General features: G+C 39.9%; 1 protein-coding gene across 10 annotated transcripts in view; it reads right to left on the bottom strand.

Annotated features, from left to right (window-relative positions):
- Positions 1–27022, bottom strand: part of TNS3 (tensin 3) — a 427787-nt gene that overhangs the window by 174617 nt on the left and 226148 nt on the right. For 9 of the 10 annotated variants that reach the window (XR_012901850.1, XM_006136339.4, XM_006136336.4 and 6 more), the window contains 4 exons: positions 19075–19116; positions 8249–8301; positions 6027–6198; positions 586–636 (listed from right to left, as the gene is read on the bottom strand). Coding sequence is in view for 9 of the 10 variants with exons in the window: in XM_006136339.4 (XP_006136401.2) it covers positions 586–636; positions 6027–6198; positions 8249–8301; positions 19075–19116 (318 nt within the window). In the remaining variant the exon portion in view is untranslated. The remainder of the gene's footprint in view (positions 1–585; positions 637–6026; positions 6199–8248; positions 8302–19074; positions 19117–27022) is intronic. The other variant, XM_006136338.4, reaches the window with a different exon arrangement.

Raw genomic sequence — 27022 nt, 5'->3', positions numbered from 1 at the left:
CTGTGTTTCATTGAATCATGGTGATATTTCATTATTTAAAATGAGACCGGCTCCTACTACATTTAAACTCCAGAGCTGCAGCAAAGGTAGCGAGCACCCCGTCCTTATCAACTAATCAAGTAGTCAATGGAAATTCCATTGGCTACTTGATTAGCTGATTAACCCCAATTTAACATCCCTATATCACACTTGGTCTGATATATCCCTATTTCACACTTCTTTTGGTAGTCATACCTTCTAATCAACTCTGGAGGTGGGCCAGATCCACCCTGATGGAATTAGCCTTGTTAGCAGTGGTCCTCTGCATATTAATGTAACACACCGATCTTTGCTGGTGTATATCTACCCACCAAACTGAAATTTCCACTTCATGCATCTGACAAAGTGGGGTTCCAGCCCACAAAAGCTTATGCTCAAATAAATGTGTTAGTCTTTAAGGTGCCAAAGGACTTCTTGTTTAAACTCTTCCTAAAATTGTCATCTCATTATGCACATCAAAGCTTCTATAGTTTGACGGCTCATAGCAACCCATTTATGCTGTATTTAAGTCTAGCAAGTGAGATATGTTATGATCAAAACCAGTACCTTTGGGTTAAGCTTGGTAAGGTCATATCTTTTTTCAGAAAGGTTTAACACCTGTTCAGGAAGAAAAAGAGAAAACAAGTATGAGATCCTGATGTTTAATTTTGTTGTGCTAAATCACTGTATCCAAAATATGTTATAACAAAGTTAAATGACAGTGGACTTTGGATTTTGCAATCACGTTAGATAACTAAATTAGTATTTGAAGTTAGATAAGTTTAGCATTTGCAGTATGCGGGGTATTTCTGTATAGGTTGGACCTCCCTGATCCTGACAAGGGGATTTGCTGGACCAGAGGAGGTCCCCTGCCATTGGCCTCCCAGTCTGCTACTCCTTCCTGCTTCCAGCTCCTTGTGGCATGTGGCCACGTCCACTGCCGCCAGGCTCCAGCCTGAGGCCTCCTGCCGCCAGCCCAGCTGGGGCTCCCAAGTGCCAGAGCTCCTTAGACAATGACACTCCACTGCTGCTGTGGGGCCAGAGCTCTCTGGCCAGAGTTTCCAGCTGTGCTGACCACTGCCTCCATCTCCCACCATGGGGCTCCTGCCCGAGTCACTGGCCTTTGCTGCCGCACTCCTGTCCCTGGGTTCTGTAGTCCAGGAACATCCGTGCTATATCAGGGTATGTCTACACTACCCTCCTAGTTCGAACTAGGAGGGTAATGTAGGCATACCGCACTTGCAAATGAAGCCCGGGATTTGAATTTCCTGGGCTTCATTTGCATAAACTGGGCGCCGCCATTTTTAAATCCCTTCTCGTTCGAACCCCGTGCTGCGCGGCTACACGCGGCACGAACTAGGTAGTTCGGACTAGGCTTCCTAGTCCGAACTACCGTTACTCCTCATTCCACAAGGAGTAACGGTAGTTCGGACTAGGAAGCCTAGTCCGAACTACCTAGTTCGTGCCGCGTATAGCCGCGCGGCACGGGGTTCGAACGAGCAGGGATTTAAAAATGGCGGCACCCAGTTTATGCAAATGAAGCCCGGGAAATTCAAATCCCGGGCTTCATTTGCAAGTGCGGTATGCCTACATTACCCTGCTAGTTCGAACTAGTGGGGTAGTGTAGACATACCCTCAGAGAGTCCCAGTTTAGGGAGATACAACCTGTAGTTAATTCAGGAAAGTATAATAGGAAACTATATATATGTAGGAAATGCCTATAATATGTAACCATTTTCAAGTTTATGATAGTAATTAATGTAAGATTTTAAATAACATCGAGCCTTGAGCTTAGCAATCTTATTAGACTACAATAATTTCTCAGATTCCAGCATTGTGGGTTGCTTGTTTGGTTGTTTCATTAGTTGACTTTAAAGAAATGACCAAGATGTTTAAAAAATGGATGCCTAAAGACAGGTTCCTAAGTGTGTATTTAGCCTCTTAAGTGCCTTGACTTTCAAAAAGGCTGAGCACCCAAACAGATCCCATTGAAGTAAGTAGAAATCTTTGCCGTATATTCTTCTTATCTTTATTTTGATATCAAAATATTTTAATGTTAGGGAAGATGTTAAGTTTAAAACCAGTTTAATTTATGTAACAGTTGACAGTAACTAAGAACCTAAAATAACTGTTTTATTGAGAGCTGTTCCCAGGTGTTGATACAGTGCCTAGCCCTTTTTAGAAGTATTACAACATATATAAATAATAAAGATATTAATAACAATATACAGTTTAATAGAATAAGTGTAAAAGTTTGCAAATATACTATGAAATTATCTATGTATATAAGGGATGTTAGTGTGTATTCGTTTAAACAATTAACTGATAAACCCAGGCTTATTGGTTAATCTTAATGGTTACACACCCTCTCCCGCCCCCGCTGCTCTGTATCAGAGGCAGCAAGGGGGGCGGGAGGTAGAAATTGGTGTTCAGGGGGAGTCGGCTTTCTGAGGACCAGCTCCCACCTCCTGTGGGGCCATCTGTCCCCCCCCCCCCACATGCTGTTGCCTCTGATATAGAGTAGGGGCAGGCTGGAGCCGGTACACACATGAAGCTGACTTTCACAGTGGCTCTATGTGCATGGCACCTCTCTAGCAGAGTGTCATTAATGATACATATATAATTTTGTTCTTCTGAAGGATTTTGCACTGTGTTTATATGTTGAAATTACTGGTGAAAAATAGCACTTATTTAGGGACAGGACTGTGTTTCTTTTGTTGTGATGAAATCTGCATTTCTTTGTACTTGATTTTTTTATTTTATTTTGTGGGAAGTATCAGATTTATGATTCCTTAACTATTCATTTTCTGTCTTTTAAGAGCTTGTTTTTTTTTTAAATGGATGTGATAGATACACTTGTTGTGGAAAGAAACTATCAGTGCAGTTTCTCTATCTATAAGCATTACATTGGTCCAATATTTTTTCATTCATCTCTGACTAGATAAATTGATAACAAGACTGACAACATAGGACTACCTTTCTGTTGGTCCTTTCTTTTTCTTCCTAGATCCAGGGATTCAGGTACAATTGTCAAATAATGGCAATTTTTTTAGATATTTTATTATTTCTGCTTGTGAAATGTCTTTGTTGCATGAACCAATGTCAAAATCTATTAGTGTTTATAAAACACTTATTGTCATGAGACTCTAAGAGAGCACTCTATGTGAACTAGAAAACATCACTGAAGTTACTGGGGAACAGTTATTAAAATCTACTTATGTTTGGAATGTTATAGATATTGGGTGATTTCCGTGAGCTGACAGAGACACAAAAAAGTTAGAAATGTTGGAAAAATTAAGCCTTTTTGAAGACTTAATTTTTAAAAAGCACTTTGTTATTTCAATCAGTTTGGAATTAATTCCAGTTTCAAATAAGACTGAAATTTACACATTTGAAAGCATGAGGATTTATTTGTATAGATACAAAGCAGGGCCAAAAGCGGGGTCAGTAAGTTTGGCCACTCCTGCTGCAGAAAAACCTTCAAAAATAGCTAGGGAGAGGTTATAATCTCTTCTTACTAATTGCAGAAGTGCAGAGCTCAGACTAGAACCCTGATCTTATACCTCCAAGACACAAGCTTCTGCTACATGAGCTACAAGAAAGATGCCTGAAACTATTAGCTGGAGAAGCGGGGTAGCCAAATTTACTGACCCTCTCATCTGCATATGAATGATCTTCAGATATTCAAGTGCTGGGATTCACCTGCCCTGGCATTTCCTACCAATGCTGGTGCCCTATGCAATTCAACATCTGCACACTCCCCCAGGACCAGAGAGGGATGCTTTGCAGAGAAGGCAGCTGCTGGGGCAGAAGCTTTGAGGAGCACTTCAGGGCAGGGAGACTATGCTGCCAGTCATTGAGAAATGGTGCTTCGGAAGGGGAAATGGCTGCTTCTCTCTGGCTGGCAGCACAGCCGCCCACAGTTCCTCCTGAGTCTTCTGGCCCACAGGCTTACATCACTCACTGCTGTCATGCAAGCAGTATCTGGGTGCAGTCCATGGGGGGCCCAGTTAGGGAATGGGCTGGCCACCGGAGGCAATATGCAGCATGCTGCTTCTAGGGCACCACAACATTTGGGGTAGCTTGTGTATTGGTAGGGACAGCTCTGCACTTGCCGGAACTCAGGGCTTCAGCCCTGTAGTGTGCACCTGGAAGCCCCAAGCTCTCTCACCAATTCTGGTAGGCAGAGAATGAGGGCGGAGGAGGGGGATTCCACACTTTAACTGTAAAAGAGCTTAATGCTCCTTGTAAGCAACCATTTGGCCACCCCTACTATAGAGGAACCTTCAATGTTCTTTCCTATATGTCACAACCGAATAGAGGACAGTATGCTCGTGCAAACATGCAATATTCCATCCAGGCTCTCTCTGACATTAATGGCAAACAATTCCATTGACCAATGACAGCAGATTTGTGCCAGCTAGTATCCATGTAATGTTTTTTTAAATGTAAACCTATCTAATAAAGAGTTATATGGTTGGACGGAGACCGCCACCTTATTTCACATTTACCAAAATACAGCATCACATCGTAAAGAGACACTAGATCACTATTGATCTTGGCTGAATTTGAAACTTTGACTTAGGTGAAATGTTTTGCAAAGAATTATAGTTTAGTATCAGAGAGACCATTGGTTGTCTTAGTGGAAAATTGATGTGTCTTCATAAATGGTTCAAAAGTGGTAGTACTACAAGCAGAGCTAGAGTCCAATCATTGTTATAGAATGCATTTGGAATAAATAAATGTTTTGTAAGTGAATTAATGTGGAGGGGTGCTAGCTGCTGCAGTGATTTCACCCGCCTGAAGTTATGGATTTATTCTAATAGTTTACACATGTCAGCTAAAAATACCTACAATTAACAGCACAGATTTTGGCCCAGAATTATAAGCAAGTGGAGAGAGATAGTGACACTACAGAGTTTAAATGTGCGAAGTAAAAAACATAAACAGTATGGCTACGTCTACACTGGCCCCTTTTCCGGAAGGGGCATGTAAATTTCACCAGTCGTCGTAGGGAAATCCGCGGGGGATTTAAATATCCCCCGCGGCATTTAAATAAAAATGTCCGCCGCTTTTTTCCGGCTTTTAAAAAAGCCGGAAAAGAGCGTCTAGACTGGCCCCGATCCTCCGGAAAAAGTGCCCTTTTCCGGAGGGTCTTATTCCTACTTCGAAGTAGGAATAAGACCCTCCGGAAAAGGGCACTTTTTCCGGAGGATCGGGGCCAGTCTAGACGCTCTTTTCCGGCTTTTTTAAAAGCCGGAAAAAAGCGGCGGACATTTTTATTTAAATGCCGCGGGGGATATTTAAATCCCCCGCGGATTTCCCTACGACGACTGGTGAAATTTACATGCCCCTTCCGGAAAAGGGGCCAGTGTAGACGTAGCCTATGAGAGAATACCAGTTCTGAGCATCATAAAAGATCTTGCATATGGAACCCATTAAAGATTTGGCCAAGACCTTCAATTTAAAAAAAAATAGAAAATAAATCATGGGGAAAAAATGCATCTAAATAAAGTCAATGAACTAGACAAAACACATTAATAGCAACCTTTATGAGCTGTTTCATAATCAACGATGGAACCAGCCAAAGTGGAATAATCAGAGATCATTGGAACCCAAGTTGCAGCTGCTAGAAAAATGTATTCCACGATGAGGCATCTGGATCTTGTAGGAATGAGTTTTACTCAATGATAGCTATCCCTACAATTTTTTCTGTTGCAAGTGAACATGATGCCCAAAGAGCATACTGCCTTGCCCTCAAAAAGCAGGTGGCTTACAGATATTTCTTTGTTTGACTAAATGCAAAATGCTGTGCCAGATTCTGCAGTCACTTGCACAGGCATAAATGTGAACTAGACAGACTTTGGTGGAATTATATCCAATTTATATTGGTATAAATAAGCCTATATTAGGCTTCGTTATTAAGGATATGAGATCAGTCATCATACAGCAAATGGGGTAAACTCAATTACACAAAGCATATTCAAACAGGTTTAAGCTACACTTACCAGGTAATTATCTCCATGTTTGGATTTGAGCATTCGGGTTACATCTTGCAGGTTGTTCACATATGTTTCCTCTGAACAGCTGGCAGGGAAGGACACAGCAATGATCCGCTCAGTGATGTAAGTCAGGTCAAGTTCATAGCCTTCCTCCATAATGTGATCAAAGTCTGCACTTCTGCGAAGAATCCGATGAGGCAGTTTGAGTAGTGGGAAGCGGGGGGAGTACGACAAGGAAATAGGAAGTTAATGAGAAGAAATTTCAGTCTGGATTCATAGTAGGGAATCAGTCAGTATTTATAGTATTTTCATCCAAATTGGAGGTTCATAAACAGCTTATTGAACAAAAAAATGTCAGGTCTTTAAGCAATTGGCAACTGGCCAAGAGAGAGTTCATTTCTGTGCCACCTATAAAATCCTAAGTCTGTGTATGCAGTGCTATGGAAAACTGGATAAATGAATACAATTATTATTGCCAACCGGGGAAAAACCAGGTGTTACAGACATGCAAAGATTCATGGCTGCAATAATCTCTTCCTCTTTCTTTGGGGAAATCACACAAACACTCTATCTTTAAGTGGTCTCTAAAATCATTTATGTATACACATGACTAAATCTGCCCTAAGTTACACAGACATGAATTTAGAGCGACTGTATTAACTTCAACAGAGTAAATGAAGTGAGAATTAGATCTAGTTTCTCCAATAGTTTCGCTTACTATTACTTCTTCAATGACAGAGACTTATAAACTACCCATATAAATGACTGATGTGTTTCTATTAAGCAGAGTTAGAGGTACCCTTTTTGAATGTCATGTCAGAAAAAGCACTTGAGTTATAGCACACATTGTTTTGTTCATGCCTTTTAATCATTTTGAACCTTGACCAAAAAGAACCATAGTAAAGAGTATGTAAAACAGTTTAAAATAGCCTTTCTTTCTTCCTCATTGCTTTGATTCAGGTTAATAGTGAAAACAATTGTTGCCATATAGCTAGTTAGCAGCTGCAGCTAAATCATATTTAGAGCTTTCCATCTGCAATATACTTCAATTAAATTAATCCTCCTCACACACCTGTGAAATACCATTTTATCTATAGACTTACTCAAAGCCACACTGCAAGTCAGAGGTAGAAGGAAGACTAGAAATCAGAAGTTCTTAGCTCTTTACGAGGATTCAGCCCAAGTCAACATGTAATTTGAAGCCTGTTTTGACCATAATTTCAAACATAACCAAAATATACTATGTACTAACCATTACCTTAGAAAACATACCAACAGAAAGGGCACTCTTTCTGGCAACATTTCAGACAATTTTGCTGAGACAGCTCTTTCTGTATGTCTGTGAAGTGCCTGGCACATTTTAAGTACTACTATAATGCAAATAGTAACCAGAGTAATCATTGGGCATGGAAAGTGAACTCTTTTACACCTCATGGGGGTCCCTTCCCTGGGCTAGGATGAAGCACACTAGCAAAGTAAGATAGTATCTTTCGCTGCAACTTGTGAACAATCTGGTTTGGAAAAACAGTTTTTGTGCTATTAGGCTGTCATCTTTCTTGAGTCCCAGTTTCACTTTTGGTGAAATACATCCCTGTGCGAAGGCTCAGGACAAGGTCCGTGCAAAACTTAACTCCTACTGCGGCCCTCTGTAACACGGAATTTTACACTTGAAAAAAGTCTCTCTTTATATCTGTGTAATTAATGTTGTATTGAAGCAACAGCATAAAAGATAAATGAGAATATGATACTTATGGACTTGTGGTAGTTTTACTGTAGGAAAATACTCAACTCACTTGCTATTTTGCATATGTCCAGGAGAAGATCGCTCCTACTACTGTACCTTAGCAAGCAAATGTTAGGGCCTGTGCCTTCATAGATAACAACTGGAAGGCCTTTAAATGTGACTTTAGCCTGCAGGAGATGCCATGCCCAGGAGCAATTGAAATGAGCGCAAGAGTACTGCATGACACTACAGGTTGAACCTCTCTAGTCTGGCACTCTTAGGACCTGACTGGTTCAGAGAGTTTGCTGAACCATGGGAGATCAATACTGTCTAGCAGCATTACCAACACTTCCATTGCTTATGGGCTCCTCAAAGACATTTAGGGGAAACTTGGCCACACCTATGAAAAGCAGACATCCAACTAGTGGAAATCATTCCAGACCATGGATATTGCCAGACTAGAGAGGTTCAACCTGTACAGCAAAATGATTAAAGAAATACTTACTGTGATACTTTGTCACAACAGAAAGATGAGTTTTTTGAAAAACTGCTGGAAGTCTGAAATAAACAAAGCAACAGAGTGATCAGCTCAGTAATTTCCAGCTGCTTTTTAATTTTACAAAATGAAGTTTCCTACTAAGAAAAACATAAGAAGAAAAATATTTGACCATAAATCAATCCCACTTGCAAATCGGAAATCACATTAAAAGTCATTAGCATTCATCTTGAGATTCTTTAAAAATCCCCGCACAAATGGCAAAGCCACTGCTAGTATGGCTTCCACCAGAATATTTAAACTATTATCAGACTCCTCAAAAATGGCTTAGCATCACAGTGTTCCTTCTACTTTCTCAGAAATGATTTATAAGAGGATTCCCATTAGATCTTCCTCCTATAGAAGCAACATGAAGTTATGCTTGTTTGGTATGCCCTTACTTCCCTTACAGAAGATGGTGTTCAATAGAGAAAGGTGAATTTAATCACACGAGTTGCATAGTGTTAATGCATCTATCTTCAGAGATCTGCCTTAGCAATGCAGTGACAAATTTACACAATACCACTGTGTTGATGGAGGAGTAAACTACAGTATTAATGAGATCAAACAACGTAACCCCCTATTTCTAGTCCATTGCCAAAATATGTCATGTCATAGCATCATGATATGAAGCTGGATAGATTCATGGTGGTTAGGTCCATCAGTGGCTATTAGCCAAGATGGGTAGGAATGGTATCCCTAGCCTCTGTTTCTCTAGAAGTGGGTGACATGGAAGGGATCATGTGAGAATTATCTGTTGTGATTCCTCCCTCTGGGGCATCTGGTATTGATTATTGTCGGCAAACAGGATACTCGGCTAGACAGGATACTAGACCTTTGGTCTGACCCAGTATGGGCGTTCTTATGAAGCCTCTTTTGACTATAATTTCAAACTATTAAGCATTACCCAGGCATGTCAAAACCATTAAACTCTTATTACTTCAGACAAGTTTCTCCCCTGCTGAAATAGAAGGCTTGTTTGCCTTAAACATTCCAAATCTCTGGCAGTGTTTGAATTGTTGCAGAAAAATTAGGGGAGTTTAAAGACTCAGGCTACATCTACACTGGCATGATTTTCCGGAAATGCTTTTAACGGAAAAGTTTTCCCTTAAAAGCATTTTCGGAAAAGAGCATCTAGATTGGCACGGACGCTTTTCCGCAAAAGCACTTTTTATGGAAAAGCGTCCGTGCCAATCTAGACGCGCTTTTGCGCAAAAAAGCCCCGATCGCCATTTTAGCCATCGGGGCTTTTTTGCGCAAAACAGTACTGTGCTGTCTACACTGGCCCTCTTGCACAAATGATTTGCGCAAGAAGGGTTGTGCCCGAACGGGAGCAGCATAGTATTTCCGCAAGAACACTGACGATCTTACATGAGATCGTCAGTGTTCTTGCAGAAATTCAAGCGGCCAGTGTAGACAGCTGGCAAGTTTTTCTGCAAAAGCAGATGATTTTGCGGAAAAACTTGCCAGTCTAGACACAGCCTCAGAGTTTGGATTTCAATTTCTGATGTGCTAGATCCAGACTTTTCGTATGGGCCTATTGGTGGTAAAGCTATTTTTTTAATCATAATTTTTTTCATGGAAGAGATGATATGAGCAAGAGGAATATGTTCTGAATAACTTTGTTATAATTGTTAAGTAATATGTATAAATACATTTAAAATGAAGAGGTCTTAATTAAATTTTCTTTGCAGGAAAATCCACACCTTGAGAAATATCCTTTTCACGTGTAATAGTAATATAGACTAAGTATTAAAGTGTCAAATCATATTTCTAAATTAAAAATTAATTGTTAATATGTAATAATTATAAAATAAGAAAATATTCACAGTTCAGACTCGTTGTCTGCTCTCTTAAGCAGATGAGCTTGGGCTAAAGTTTATGAATCATCTGTAAATCATTGAAAAGCAGGGTACGTCACCCATTTCCTGCCTTTGATTTAGGCTGTGTCTAGACTGGCAAGTTTTTCCACAAAATCATCTGATTTTGCGGAAAAACTTGCCAGCTGTCTACACTGGCCGCTTGAATTTCTGCAAGAACACTGACGATCCCATGTAAGATCGTCAGTGTTCTTGCGGAAATACTATGCTGCTCCCGTTCAGGCAAAAGTCTTTTTCCGAAAGACTTTTGCGCAAAAGGGCCATTCTAGACACCATAGTACTGTTTTCTGCAAAAAAGCCCCGATCGCGAAAATGGCGATCTGGGCCTTTTTGCGGAAAACCGCGTCTAGATTGGCCACGGACGCTTTTCCGCAAAAAGTGCTTTTGTGGAAAAGCATCCTGCCAATCTAGATGTGCTTTTCCGAAAATGCTTTTAACGGAAATTTTTTCCGTTAAAAGCATATTCGGAAAATCATGCCAGTGTAGACGTAGCCGTATAGTATAGGAAAAGCAATATAAAGCAGTGAGTCAGGATACAGACTGGAACTCAGAACCCCTGAACCAATATAACATATATATGCCAGGGACTCATATATAGATTAACAAAGCTTCAGAAGGGTTTATAGCCATAATACCTTTTATAGAAGAAAAAGAAGAGTTTTGAGAGACCACTCCTTAGTTCAAATGCAACTTTCCTCAAAAGCAGGAAAACCTCCAACACACACCAAAATATGCACAACTGGCATGTGTCTTTTCTAAAATTTCTAGTGATTAGCTGCTTTGAAGAGTTTTAAACAAGTCAGAATGGCAGTGTATCTGTCAGACACACTGACTCATGGGGCCTAATTCTATGAGATGCTGAATGTCCCGTGTGATGTACCAAACATCCACTCCATCCATTAACTTCAGTGGTGAGAGTCGAGGAAGCTCAGTGCATTGCAGGCCTCACTAAATTCCTTTCAGGATCAACCTTTTAACATAACACTCAATTAATGAGAGTTTTGAAAGTGCCTAGCATGGAGTGATTGCTACCATAAGTAAATTATAAATAATCATAATCACATAATCCCTGCCCACAATCAGTCTGTCAAGTAAAGGAGGCATTAGCTGAATGTGCCTCATTGTATGCCTCACTGGTAGCCAGCCAGCAGATACGCTGCGCACCTTCCTGAGTCTTTCTTCCAGCATTCAGAAATTTAATAGTCTCACTTAAATAATAATGGTCAGCTAGTTATGGTTTCATTTCTCTTTATGGGATTTCCTTTGCTAAGAAGAAAGTGATACAATGAAACTTTATTCCACTTATTTGCGGCATATAAATTGGACATTAACATAGTTCGTATAATAAAACAAAAGAAATCCCATTAAGGACATCTGTACTTTATTGTATGCTTGCCAAGTCATCTATCAAGCTGAAAAGCAGTATACTCCTTTCTGCTGCATGCACCATATTGGTGGTTTGTGCCAATTTCCATAGCTTAACAGCTGGAATCACTTAATATGTAAATTTTGAGTGCTGTTTGTAAAATTCTCTCCAAGTACCTATAATGTAGTTTATGCTTTTATCTGACTACTTCTGTGTTTAAAGCAAAAGCTTTTAACATCCTAAAATATTGTCTGAATATCATGTTTTATTACACAATATAAGGAATTGTGAAACCCTATAAGCTGTCATTGTGAATGTATAAACATAAGGAACTGTGAAAAGTCTCCACATGCCTGTGAATTGTCAGGCAGAGACTAAAAAAAAAAAAAAAGAAAAAAAAGAAAAAAAAAGAGAGATTTCAATTCACCATGTGAGGCTTTCCATCCACTTTAATATAGTAGATAGCATGTGATACATTATTCTTACCCAATTACAATGTCAAGGTCACCCTGTGCATTAAATGTTAACTTTTAATAGTCAATGGTTTGTTTACAGATGGCAAGGAGCCAGAGAAATAGCCTCACCCTCCTATGTGCTATTGGATAATAGCCTCACCCCTGCATTATTCCCTAGTGCCCTCATTTCTGAGCCAAGCAACTTACCTTTCCCTCCTCATGTTTCTATTGTTCTTATAGTCTCATATGCTAAACAGATTATGACACACTGCATGCATTCTTCCACAACTTTGATCAAATTTTGTGGCTACCCTATTTCTTGAGATTTCATAAATTAATCACTGTAATATAGAACCTCAAGAGTGATCCTGAATTTCAAAATACCACGAGGACAAGATATTTATCAAATGGTATGGCAGGCAATGTGATATATCTTGAAAAAATGTGCAGTTGTGCTCAAACTCTGATGAAATGAACAGATTTGTCAAGTTGTGCAGGAATATGCAGCACAGTCACCAAGTATATAAGGATGTCTTCTAATTTGTTTTTTGACAACAGACATTCTGCAAAACAAGCACTGCTGAACCATGCCCTCTATCCAAATCCAGAATGAATAGTTAATTAAACAATGCATTTGAACTTCCAAAAGAGCCTTCTTTCTTTTTTCAACTTTCTTTTTTATTGTTTATATCTATAAGCACAATTATACAAAACATATATAAATACATGCACAAGATGGCAATACCCTAAAATAACCCAATCAGCGTTCAAAATTTGAAATGAACATTAGAAAAAGCAAACCAAAACCAACTAACCAACCAAGCCTGAGTAGAACATAGAGGTCAAACAGGGTGTCCATTGTTGACATGACTAAACAGATAATACTTATGGGTACTGGGGACTCATAATATAACATAACATATAACATATACACTAAACCTCAAATACATACAATAGTAAGTGTCATATGTGACCAGACATCTTCATATTTTTTCCAAGCATTTTTATTAGACAAAGTAATTGTAACTCACTAAGCCAGTCTGTGTATGAGGGAGGAGCTGCAGATTTCAACTTTCTCAAAATAAATTTTGGGCACTAAAGTAGTTACTGCAATGCATTTCTTCATGTTAACTGATAATACCAACTCATCCAGCTCCCCCAACATATACAAGGTTGGAGAAGGAAAAATAGCAGCACAAGAGAATTAGTAAGATAGGATGCTATAATGATCTTAACGTGCTGAATCTTGTAGGTGCAAAGATGGGATATTTCCTCGGGGGGGGGGGAGGGGGAATTGGGAGAGACAGCAGCCTTTTAAGGTATATAACAGAAGAGAGGGAACCAAATGGCATAGATAAGTTTTTTTTCCTATCTCAAATCAAGCTGGTATGTATAGAGAGCTACTGGATAGGAATCACCTTAAATTAGGACAGAGTTGGAATGCTAGATAATATAAATACAAATCTGGCCACCCTATTAATAATCTCCAGTTGTCCAGGATTTTTTAAGGGTGTCAAGTGACAAGTGGGTCTGTTTTTTATCCAATAAAATTGCTATTTATTTTAGCAATGAACTAAGGAGAGACTTTGAAAGGCAATAGACTAATGATGAAAGTCATTCTTGAGTAGATATTAATTTTGGCTATTTCTATTTTCCCTAGAAAGGACAGAGGGAAAATATGTTACCCCTCTACATCCCTGGAAAATTTATTTTAATATATGGTCCATACTTATAGAAAATTTTTTGGGGAAAATTAGGAAAAATGTTAACACCTAAATAAAGTATTTCTTTGCACATTTGAAATGGAAAATACTGAAACTGAGAAGAATCTGGTCGTTTGGATATATCCATTGCCTTTGATTTCCGAAACAGTTTTCCATGTCAAAAGTTACAGCATATTAACAACATCCATTGGATGAAAGAAACAGATCATTCCGGACAACAACATGTGAGTTTGGAAGATGCAATTTTGAAGTATTTAAGAAGCCTAAATCTTCTCATACTGGTTCTTGCCAAAGGAAGAAGACATTCAAGGGACTATTCAAGATGGAAGTCCATTCTACATGCCAGCATTGCTATGTCCCAGCCAGGTGAATCTACTGGTGCTACTGAATTTATGAATGGTACCTTTCTGCATATTCAAATTAGGCACATGGTTCTACACTCTATTGACTGGTATTACTCCTGGCTTTCACTGTTGTGAAGCTTCTCTTTTATCCAGGAAAAGAATCAGACTGTATGTCTAATTCAGCAATACAGGAGATAGTAGCCTAGTAGTTTACAAAACTCTAGGGCTACGTCTAGACTGGCCCCTAATTCCGGAAGAGGCATGCAAAGCAGGTAAGTCAGAATAGGGAAATCCGCGGGGGATTTAAATATCCCCCGCGGGATTTAAATAAACATGTCCGCCGCTTTTTTTCCGGCTTGGGGAAAAGCCGGAAAAAAGCGTCTAGATTGGCACGATCCTCCGGAATAAAGCCCTTTTTCGGAGGATCTCTTATTCCTACCTGAAAGTAGGAATAAGAGATCCTCCGGAAAAGGGCTTTATTCCGGAGGATCGCGACAGTCTAGATGCTTTTTTCCAGCTTTTCCCCAAGCCGGAAAAAAAGCGGCAGACATGTTTATTTAAATCCCGCGGGGGATATTTAAATCCCCCGCAGATTTCCCTATTCTGACTTACCTGCTTTGCATGCCTCTTCCGGAATTAGGGGCCAGTCTAGTCGTAGCCTAGGGGAAAAAGCAGAGACTAAGGCCACACTGATAAATAAAACAGAGAGGATGTGTTAGATTGTCACTTTATGGTCTGCCCTGAACAATAGGCAGCCCAGGAAGCAGAGCGTGGCTCTAAGTCTCAGTGTTTCTCCTGGCAGGTTTCTAGAATATTGCTGGACTTATTCCCAATATACTGTATGTCATATGATATGCTTGCACAGCTATGATGGCCAGCATGTTGGCTGGATGGAATCAATACTCTGTTCAGCCCCTACCGTGGCACATCTGATGGTGTTAGGAAACAGTGGCTTTATTGAACCTGCTTCTCTTTGACACTACAACCTGTGATATGATTAGACCATATGTGGTGGTGTATGCCCACCCCATCACTGGCATATGGCTATTCCGGAGTTTAGTTGGCGCTTGATTGGTTGCTGGACCGACAGCCAGCTTGCTAGTCCATAATTCACTTGCTCCCTGAGCAACTCTAAGTCTATAAGTAGTCCTACTCGCCCAGCAAAATGGCCTGACGGCTAAACTCAATAAGTCCTCTTTGCTTCAAGGCAGTGGTGCCTAATAGCCAGAGTCAATGAGTGTCCCCTACTTCAGGGCAGTAAGACCTAATAACCAGCATCAGTATGAGTGGGGTTAGCTCCTGGTAGGGGGACCCTGCTCCACCAGGTCCCGATCCAGGGCCCTACAAGCGGTGGGGCTGCCTACTATTTCCTCTCAGCGGGGAATCTGGCCAAAACATACCAAGAATACCTGGACAGAAGAGGCAGCTCCTGCACCCTCCCTGGGTCACTTCCTATTGGGTCCGCAGAGGCATGGTCCCATGTAGTGGCTGGTCTCCTGGCTTCTTGGTAGTGGTTTATGCCTGGGTCTCCGTAGGGGCTGAGAAGTGGCAGCCTCCCGGCACTTCAGCTCCCTCTATCTGGGACGTGGGATGTAGCGGCACTGGAGCTCTGTGTAGAGATGCTTCCTCTTCGCCAGCCAGCCCAGACTGAGCTGCTCTCTGGCCTTTTATACTGCCCTAGCACTTGGAGCATGCCCAGTCGGGGTATGAGGTGGGACTTCCTCCGCCCACAGGGTTTTCAACCCTCTCATTCTAGTGCGGGGTATGCCCACCCTGTCACACCATACAAGAACCTAAGTGGCGCCCTTATGCTCCCAGACTTCCTTATACAATTGCCTTGGGCTAGTAACAATCAAGGCTTATATTTGCATAAACCATTCCTCATTTCCTGCTAGCATGCCTCCACTCTGCTCTTGAACTTACAGTAGCCACTTGAACTACCATCCAAATTATACCTCTAGCCAATTATACCTCAGAAGCCAAATTCAACTGTACATAAGCTTCACTGGAGTCCACTAAGTTTCATGAGGGATCAATTTTGCCCCAAGTGAATTCACTTTAGCTGTTTCACCAATCTTTACAATAGAGCTCTGCACAGATACAAAATGTATATCTGCATTATTCATAATCCACAAACATGATCCATGTATATAAAACTGATATCTGCAGTTTTGCAGGGTCCAGAACAATGTTTGTTCTCATTTTTTCAAAAAATGGCAGCTCATTAAGTATGCAAATGAGGCGTGGTGATATTCATCACCACGCCTCATTTGCATATATTCTTGAGCAGGAAAGCGCAATGTAGATGCAGCCTGCTTGCTTTTGTGGCTCTGAAATTGCTTTTCAGTCAAACATTTGCATCCCACCTATTTTATAACACAGGATTATGCACAGTAATGCAGGATGCGAAGAACTGAAATAGTAAGCAGACCTTTTTCTGGTGCATAAGAAACCTGACATCAGTTTACCCAGAATTCAAGCTTTCATGTCTTAAAGAATTACAGGTTCTAATCCATCTGGTTGTGAAGCTATTTTTTACATGTAAGGAAATGCAGTGCCATCTTTGGGCATGTCTACACAACAACATTATTTCAAAATAATAGAGTGTGCATCTACACAGCAAGCCTGTTATTCTGAAATAATTTTGAAATAATGGGCTTCTTATTCTTAATTCAGTAACCCTCATTTCATGAGAAGTAAGGGAAGTCAAAGGAAGAGTGTTCTTCCATCAACTTTCTGCAGAGTAGACAGTGCCAAATCCACAATTAACATTGCTGAAGTTGCGTACCTTAATTTGACTTTAGCCTGCAGTATAAACGTACTCTTCCTGAGCCTACAGGTAAATGTGACCTGTTCCTCAGCAAATGCTCATAACTTTCCCAAACAATAGCAGACAGAAATTAACTAGAGTCTGGCCGGCTTCACAAGCATCATTCAGAACCTTGTGAGCAGCAGGGACAAGGTCATGAATCAGGCCAAATTTTCTTAGCTTCAGCTCATAGCTTTCCTATGAAGCTGCAGATGCTGCCACTGACGATATTAACTCAGTAGTCAGGATGCTGGGCAAGAGAAACAGACCATCTCTAACAGCTAGGAGGCACTAGAACAGTGTTTCTCAACCTTTTTTTTTTTTTATAAAGTACCCCTTTTAAAAAAAATTATAAGTACACCCAGTACCTACAGTTTTCCTACCATTGCAACACATTTGTTTAACCAACTTAATTGTAGCTGGGCAGGCGATGAAATTTTTGGGTGTAAAAAGTACAAAAAATAATAAAGCGCTGTAAAACTTAAGATGAAAATTCAGTTTTCTCCAAATTTCAGTGGGTTGACATACCCCCTAGACTTCTATTAAGTAACCTTAGGGGACTCATACCACTGACTGAGAAACACTGCATTAGAAGATGGTGAGGGAAAGTGAATTTAAACTATTCTAACACCGTTTATCATACACCTACTTGTTAAGATCACGCAAAAGACTGATAACCAAGGGTATAAAGACAACACACTGGTATCAATCCCACCATCTTTCCTCTTTCTATGAACTGAACTGGCAGCTAGAGTTTATACAATGGTGCTACAACCAGGAACTATCTAGTGGTCAGACCCCGTTTCATCTTCCACATCAATCTCTGGCTAATAGGTGTGGTCCCATGGAAGGTAATGGGGAAATTTTTCTAGCTGTGAATTAATGGGAAATTCATTGATCCACGATACTACTTTATGTCAAGGTATATATTCCAAAAGGTACAGCTGAAATAGTGTGGCCTGCCACTTTAATTGTGCTCAGAAATAGCCAGCTGTGCATGAGCTAACATACATACAAAGGAGGGGGGAGCAGGTTGACCTTGGTTTGTCTAATAAGCAACTAGTGCAAACATAAAAACCCTCTGAAGTTTTCAGATGTTATACAAAGACGCTAACAGCTAGTGCTCACAATAGAAAATCTGTCATTATTTTTACACAGTTCATTGTGGTTTCATATTAGTTATATTAGAGGAGAGCTGTGAAACTGATCATTCAAGTATATAAATTTAAGGAGAGGAATATTTTGGTGTTTTTTCTCTTAATTTTAAGTAAACTATCCAACTAAGAATGGGGAGAGTCTGGAAGGAACATTAAATATTTTAATTTATTGAATGTCTTGTCACCAGATAACTTAGCTGTATTATACCCAGATTTTTTTTTATCAATGCTTTTAGACTACAGTAAGTAGAACCCTTTAAAGATACTCACTTCACTGTCTCATTGAAAAACAAAGCAAAAAGGAGCTAAAATGGCCTCCAATTCTTATATAATTTGTGTTAGGCAAGTTTTTCTCAGTACTCCGGGTTTTGTTATTAAAACTGAACCTGGACTCACGCTAAATGATAAATGGGGGAGGAGGGTGGACTTATAGGATTTGCCAGTATTGACACACACAATATTAGTCAGTTTGTATATCTTTCCACAGCATTTATACCGAAGAGCAGCAATTCCCCATCTCCTAACTTCACTTAGTGCTATTTGAACCAAAGCTTCTATACAAAACAATCACAAGTCTTCATGAGTAATATGCATGCACCTTATGTGATGCTTATAATAATATAAGCACTTTCATCTCAAGGTACTTTGCTAGTCACAGACATATGGAAAGAAAGACATGTAGACTGTGCATTGACAAAAACTCAAGGAGTAACTCTAACTCCTGAAAAAGTAACATGAGATCTGTGATTTTATTTTCAGAGTAAGTGTGAGTGAGTGTGGGCTTTGACATTTCTTTTTTTTCCCCTCCTCCCTTGAAAGCTTTTGCGTGATCAAAAGAAAGATTCAAGTCCACTGCAAAAGTTCCCAGAAAAACTGCAAAAAACCTTTGTTGTTACCACCAGTTTTCTTAATCCAAACCTGCTCCCCTTAAACATGCTAACTGCCCATGCTTTGAAAAATGACTAGCAGTAACAGTACTGTGAAGATGTAAGAAAAATGTGCAATATAAATATAAATCAGGCTAAGCAAATTAAAAAGACTAACCAAAATGGATTACTTACAGTTCTGGTTACATGACTCATAAAGGTCTCAGAGTTATCTGGCTGTGAAGAGTAAAAATAAATGATTAAATCAATGTAATATTTTCCAATCTTTTTTAAAATACAGTACATGTTTTTAAAAAGTTCCTTCCATATCTCACCCCTAAATAAAATGAATAATTCAGGCACAGATCTGCAGCGTTATCAACAAGCAATGTTGCTGAGACAGACACACAGATGGAAATTAACCTTATGTTGTATGAGCTTCTACTAACTACGGGACTCTCTTACTCCAAAGTTCTGGCATGCAGTTACTTGTACAATAAGAGAGAACTAGCACATTGAAGACAGAAGAATAATGTCAAGGAGTGAGAATTTTCATCATGGCATGTGTGATTTCACTGTGCAATTCCCATTTTGCCCTTTTATCCTTTGTTACTGTAGATGCAAACACATATTTATATGTGTGTGTACTAAGCACAGAAGTCAGGTGTCACCCTTTAGGTGTTCTGGTGGTAAATCCACACTCCGTTTTGAAAACAGAGATTTGCACTTATTTTAGTTTAGAAATAAACTCAATTAGCAATATTTTTTTTCTTTTTAAAAATAAAAATGAAAGCTAGCCTATTAATCAATATGGACAAAATTCTGCCTTGACTCACAAGGCTTGACTGACTACACCATTACTTCAGACTTAAGTCGTAATAATCAATAGAGTTACATGCTAGTCTGAAAGTAGGGTAATGCAGTGGTGATTCAGGCCCAATGACTTCAATGTGTTTGTGAAGTACTGCATTCGGGGCAGAATTTGGCCTCTTAGGAAACACCAGTTTAACAATCTTGCAGCATGAGATTCCAATAGGGTCCAACAATCTTGCAGCAGAAAGATTTCACTTTGCTCAACACACATGAGAATTACAAGAGCCAAGAAGCCGTCACATGTTAATGAAAGAAACTCACCAAATTTCAAACTAATCTAATAATGCCTATATATAAAATGTCTATCATGCATAGACAGCAGTTAACCTTCAACCCCCCAGAAAGATGTATAACCTTGGAAAAAGCTGGATTTTGGATAACAAAAATCTACAGTCAGTTTCAAACATCTAGCAGAGAAGAGCTCAAAGAAACGATGAAATTAGATATTAAGTTTTTGTAATAAGAGTTTTATAATCACAGTTTATATTCATCTGTGCCTCCTATCCTAAGGGATCCAAAATCACTACACAAACTGTGAACCTGACATGCAAAGCCTCTACAGAATAGGGATCACTTCATCCGCTACTGAAATTCAGTCTGGGGTAAAATTTGGGCGCTATTAAACAGCGGTCAGCAGCACTACACAAGAGTTCAGGACAAGAAAAGCAAAACATTATAGTATCCAATTGCCAGTCCAGTTTTATCCCCTCCAATTAAATTATTGACTAATGGGACAGGAAACAAGGAGATGAAAGTATAAAGCATAATCCTCACCTTCCTAGCACTTGCTGACCCAGAGCTATGCACTAACTCAGTGTTGCATAAAGAGAATTCAGTCTTGGTACTTAACTGCTGAAAAAGCGCTCTCTCCATTGCTCAAGCATATCTCCATTGACAACCACTTCCTAATGCTGGAAAAGCATTCAGCCCAGTTTAAATAGCACATGCATAGTAGGAAGAAAAAGAAAATATGATCCCTTTAGTTGAATCACCTTGCTGACTGGAGTAAGTTTCACCTGCAACTTCAAGGTTTTGAATAAGCTTACAACTTGTTCAATGTTAAGTACAAAGACTTTGCAAAATGTAAACATACAAACACAATGTTTGTTCAAGGCTAGGAGTACCAGCCACTGCCTAAGAGAGATTACAAATGCTTCAAAATACTCGCATGACTAGGAACTTGTGACAGTCATGACCAAGTGACAGGAGAACCAGAATGGAAGAGAATGGCAAATCTGACTCCATGGATTGGCAAATAAGAGCAACTTTGACCTGGAAGGTGCAGTTTTATTATTTTCAATTTTTTTTCTGGGCAATCACTGGAAATCAGAGTCTTGTCTCATTGGAGGGAGAATTTCCGCCATCATCAAGGAGGAAATACAATACTGCTGGAAGTCCAGATTTTATCTTAACCACAAATACAGTTTAATGTCGGAAGTAAGTAAAATACATTTATTGGCAGTATCCGCTGAATGCCTCTGCATAGAATTTAACAGCACATACATCCTGCATTGAGCCATAAAAACTCACACAGCTCGATAAAGATTAACAAGGTGCACTTTGATAGACTGATAACAACAAAAATAAAATAGAATCATTAGTATTAAATAATTATCTGAATTATTATTAAAAAAAGAATTCCTTAACAGAGCACTCATAATGAAAATTCATGTACAAATAATTCTATGTATAAATGACTAACAGCCTCCTCCCATCTTCTCCTTCCACTTTCAGTATAGTAGTAGTTAATATGAAGAACTGATGTACCACAACAGCAACAGATGCTTTTTACACAGGAGATAGGGAGTGTGGGGCAGGTGTAACAGCAAGGGTGTCTTTTCATTGGTTTTAACATTCTATTTTCTTACAAAAAACAGGACTATGTAGCACTTTAAAGACTTACAAGATGGTTTATTAGTCTTGTTAGTCTTTAAAGTGCTACATAGTCCTATTTTTTTTTAGCTAGACCAGACTAACACGGCTACATTTTTATCACTATTTTCTTACAATTCTTCCTTGGAAACATGAAACTAAAATCAAGGTCTTCTTTCATAAGCTAAGCATGCCCTAAAGTACACTGCTGCCTAGAGTCCCCTACAGACCTTATACTAGCTAAGAATGTTCAGCAGACACATGTTCTTTTCTCAAGAACACCCCTGGCATGATCTCTGTGTTGGATCCTCCAGGAGCAGGTGGAGCCAGCCATGCCAGCTACCAAACTCTGGAGGAATTCCCATCTGGATATGCTGTGAGGTTATTTACATTATCTTTGTGCTCCCGGGTAATTCCATGGAACAGAATCTATTCTTTATATACGGTCATAAAAAATGATTAGGCAAATTAGTCTGAGATTCTATTACTTGGGAAACATGCCAGCATGGACTTATCTGTCAAAGAAGTCTATTTGCAGCTACTTTGCCATTAATAACTCTGAACTGGGACACCATGTAGCAATTGTGGAAGCTTGATTCCCTTATAATCAAATGAAAAAGGACATTTAGAATAAAGACATACAGCAACCTTATCTGTTGATGGTAACACTAGCAAAAATGCTCATTAAGAACAGGACAGCAGGGAGATGGCAATTTACGTTGATTTACAGAGATAAACAACAATGTTTTTATGAATGGTGAATATGCAATTTTTGTGCTCATATGCTTTTTTCCCCCCATATCCCATCTTTACAGTTTTTATTTATACAACATACTCAACTAGATGAGTGTTTGGGGAATTCCATCATCTCTTTTGCTCTTCCTGATACCCATACCCTAAATTAGTACCGACCTTCTCATAATAAAGATTTTGTATATGTGTTATCTTATGTGAAACAAGGCCAAAAGCCAGACCTGCGAAATATCTGACAGTTGATGGGAAGGCCTTGCTTTTAGCCAGCATTCCACTTAGGCTACATCTAGACTGCAGGCTTCTTTCAGAAGAAGCTTTTCTGGAAAAGATCTTCCAAAAAAACTTCTTGTGAAAGAGAGCATCCACACTGCCAAAGCCCATCAAAAAAGTGATCTGCTTTTTGGAAAGATAGCGCCAATTCAGTGTGGATGCTATCTCACATTTAAGCTGTGATTACTATGGACAGAGTGGCCACCAGGGCACCTGTGCTTTTTCCTCTTTCCTCTTCTTTTGGAAGAACTCCCTCTACCCCGTCCACACATGCATTTTTCCGGAAGAGCTCTTTCAGAAAAAGGCTTCTTCCTCACAGAAAGAGGTTTACCAATGTCAGAAAACCCCCTCTGTTTTTTCAATTTTTTTCAAAAGAAAGCTATTGCAGTGTAGACGTAAGTGACATTTTTTCGGAAAAACGTCCATTTTTCCGAAAAAACTCTGTAGTGTAGACATAGCCTTAGTCAGCACGACATTCATGGCTTCCAAGCCAACTGTCAGCAGGGGATTTTAAACATGTTGTATACATTTAATGAATCTAAGCTTTTGAGCAACCGGCTTTTGAGCTTACTTGTTCACTGCTTTTTCTCTCTGACTTTCAATCTATGCATTGTATTGCAGAGAAGCAGCAGAGAAGCCAACAGGGGTTTGTGAGCGACAAGGAGGCAACTTCCTCGATGGACTATCTGTTTCAGATTGCAGCATCAAAACTATTCCCTATGTCCTGTTGGTTTAATGGGAAGAGAGAAGAGAAAGGGAGCAGGGCGGAAGATGGAAAAGGAGACCATGGGAATTGAACTGGTCTCTTTTTCCATCTTAAGAAAAACCTTAGGAGCAAGAGAGGAAGTGATAAAAAGAAAGGCAATGGAACACATGGGACAGCAACTAGAGGACAGAATGACAAGAACGGAGCAGCAAGGGTGAAGAATCAATATAGCACTGGAGAGAAAAATGGGGAAGATTATTAGCAGAACAATAAGGCTCAGAAAAGAATGAGAGGAAAAGAGATGCACTGCCACTTTTAGCTTCAAGTGTTAGCGATCAGATTCTCATCATCCACTATTTCTCAACACCATGCAAATAAGAAAGACATGCTTCACACAGACAAGCAAAGGAAGTTATCTTGGCTCCATTAAGGTCACTGAGAGTTTTGTAATTGACTTAAACTGAGCCAGGATTTCACCCAAAGAATTTAATCATAATTTTCAAAAGGAGCTAATGATTTTGGGTGACCAACTTTAGCTACTTTAAGATATTCAGAGTCTCTGAAAATCAGTCCCCTTTAAAGAGTCTCAAGATTGATAGCCAAAAAAGCAAGGACACTTAAATCCCTACTCCTTTTTGAAAATTTTGGCCTTGAGCTTTACGCAATAGGAATAAAGGTTTGATACTGCCAGAAATTAAGAGAATTGCCTCTCTTGCTGTAAGAGGGCACTCAGATATTTTACTTTGATAAGGCAATAAATCAGGTTAAGAGTGGCTAATTTGATATGTCAAATATATACCAGTATTGTCCTTTTTAAGAATGTTCAGTAGGTTACTTCTCCCTGGTGATCCAGATAGTAAGGGTCTTCACAACTGGAGTTTGCCCTTGCATGGGTGAAAAGCAGTATTAGGTTTTGATTTTGGTCTCAGTTCATTCCTTCTCCATGCCCACAATGGCACCAAGCTTCTTGCCTTTTCTACAGCCCCTCTGATGCATATCCTCCACTTTCAGACACCAGATCATCACCTCCTCTCACACTCTGACTCCCCTCTAAGACCTCACTGGCATTGCTAATCCTGTCACGAGGGACTTTCATCTGCCAGTGCTCTGAGCTGACCCTCATCTTATTCCAATCACATTTCATATGCAAATAGTCAGATTCTTGAGTTGTCCACATGGAAGACACAAACTTGATAAAAAATGAGAAAGATTAGCAATGGTGGCCAGTCCAAAGACACAGTGACCTTGTCAGACATGAATCCTTTGGCCAGGGGATTCAAGTCTTTAAAGTGAAGTCACCTTACCTACAATCTAAGATGGGGCTAAGGGAAAGAAGTTTTGTCGTAAGGATAAATTGCTGTGTTCATGTCTGCAGAAGCCAGAGCCTGGACACATGAACTGAACCAGAAGGCTAAAGCAAGGAAGGTGGTGTGGAAAGAGGGAAGATTTTCAGGAGCAAACCAGATAGCTGAGATGAGGTGATGGGTGGTTGTGGATCAGGGAGGAAGCTTAAGAATGCAAATTTTTTTTGGTGGGAAATTCAGGGGCAGCAGGATTGTTTTCCAATTTTTCTCTTGTTAAATTTTTCATTATTTTTTAAGAAAAAAATGAAACCAGAACCGAAAACTTTTGCATTTTTCTCTAACCCCAAAGAACATTTTACAACATATTTTGGGGGGGGGGGGTTTTGGGGGTTTGGTCACACAAACACACTCACACACACAGAAGCTCAAATACAATTTCAGGATTAAAAAGTGGTCATGTTCCATGAAATGGTTTTGATGGAATGTTTTCAGTCAGATCGCCTCTACTAAGTTCAAGAGACAGGAAAGTTGTTAAAAAAGCTGTAGAGGATGGCATTAGGTGATGGGCAGAGGAACTGCACAAAAGAAGTATAGAATTTGCAATCCAAATGATTCAGATGATTTTTATATATCCGAGGTATTTATATGGCTTTTATTACTATAATATATGATCACCTCCAAATCTTTAATGTATCAGTGAAGTAGGAATGTGCTGTTACCCCCATTTTGCAGTCAAAAACGGAGGCACGGCGATATTAGGGGCTTATCTACACAGTGCACTAAGGTGAGTTAAGGCAAATCAACTGAAGGTGTCAAATCAATGCACATATGTCAGTGGCTCTCAAACTTTTGGGCCCATGGCCCACCTGGCTCAATACAAACCTTTTATGGCCCACCAGTTGAAAATGGAAACTTGTCGTTAATTACATAATTATGCCCAAGCCATTTTGCTAGTGCTGCAGCTAGGGAGAACGGTTTAATTTAACTAGTAAGAAAGGAAATATTAAATTATTAAACATGTTAAGCTCTTTAACTTTCTCATGTTAGCTTATCAAACTTCATTTAAAATAAAGTAAAATATTAATTTATGTCCAACAGAAAGGGTATGTCTAGACTACATGCTGACAGAGGCATGTAAAATAGGGTACCCGACATAATCAATGAAGCGGGGATTTAAACATCGCCGGCTTCATTAAAATAAAAATGGCCACCGCGCTGTGCTGGCTCAGCTGATTGTCAGCACAGCGCGTCAGTCAAGATGTGGATCGGTCAACAGGGGAAGCCTTTGTTGACCGCTCCCTTATGCCTTGTGAAACGAGGTTTACAGGAGCGGTCAACAAAGGCTTCCCCTGTCGACCGATCTGCGTCTTGACTGACGCGCTGTGCCGACAATCAGCTGAGCCGGCACAGCGTGGCGGCCATTTTTATTTTAATGAAGCCGGGGATGTTTAAATCCCCGTTTCATTGACTATGTTGGGTAGCCTATTTTACATAGGCTGGTTAGAGAACCTTGCAGTGGGAAGGAGGCGCGCAAGGCTGGAGTGCCAGCAGGGCCACCCAGAGGGGGGGAGGCAAGTGGGGCAATTTGCCCCAGGCCCCGCAGGGGCCCTCATGAGCATATCTGAAGTCTGCGGTCTATAGTATTTTTTTATGGAAGGGGTCCTCAAAATTGCTTTGCCCCAGGCCCCCTGAATCCTCTGGGCGGCCCTGAGTGCCAGCACAGGCTCCCTACTATAGAGAGAAGGAGGGAGGGTGAAAGGGGGAGTCTAGACATGTGGACCACTAACGGTCCGTGGACTGCAGTTTGAGAACCACTGACATAAGTAAAAGCATGTTAAATACCCTTATGGATGCTCTCACGAATAAAGTGATCTTAGTTCACTTTAACTTGAATTTTCTAATCACACACAACAAGAGTACAATATTTGTACCTTCTTCCTATATTGAATTATCTGTACTCATGTGCACCTGTGATATGCTCATCACCAATAGCAGAATTTCAGGAGCAACAAATACAATCCATCACTTTTTCTCCTTACAAAGTAACCAAAATAAGGTTGGATTCATATTCAGTACAAGATTCAGCAGGGCTTTGTTATGTGAAGTGTGGGATGAACAGAAAAGTTTACAAGGCAGGACTTGTTAAAGAATAACACTCCAACTCCCTATTTTAAACGGCCATCTGTGTCTTCCTGTTAATAATGCTTAGAAAAGAAAAAAAATCCACTCCTAAAGGAAACTGGCTGAGGCAGTCAAAACAATGGATCAAGCTGACTTAACTACAATCAAAGATGCAAAAAATTACAACAAAAGAGAAGATAAGACCAAGGAATGTGCAGCCACTTTCAAGTGAATGTAGTGGGAG

The sequence above is a fragment of the Pelodiscus sinensis genome, chromosome 2 (genome assembly GCF_049634645.1).
Source record: "Pelodiscus sinensis isolate JC-2024 chromosome 2, ASM4963464v1, whole genome shotgun sequence".
Lineage (NCBI taxonomy): Eukaryota > Metazoa > Chordata > Testudines > Trionychidae > Pelodiscus > Pelodiscus sinensis.
This window is presented reverse-complemented; position numbering and strand designations above follow the sequence as displayed.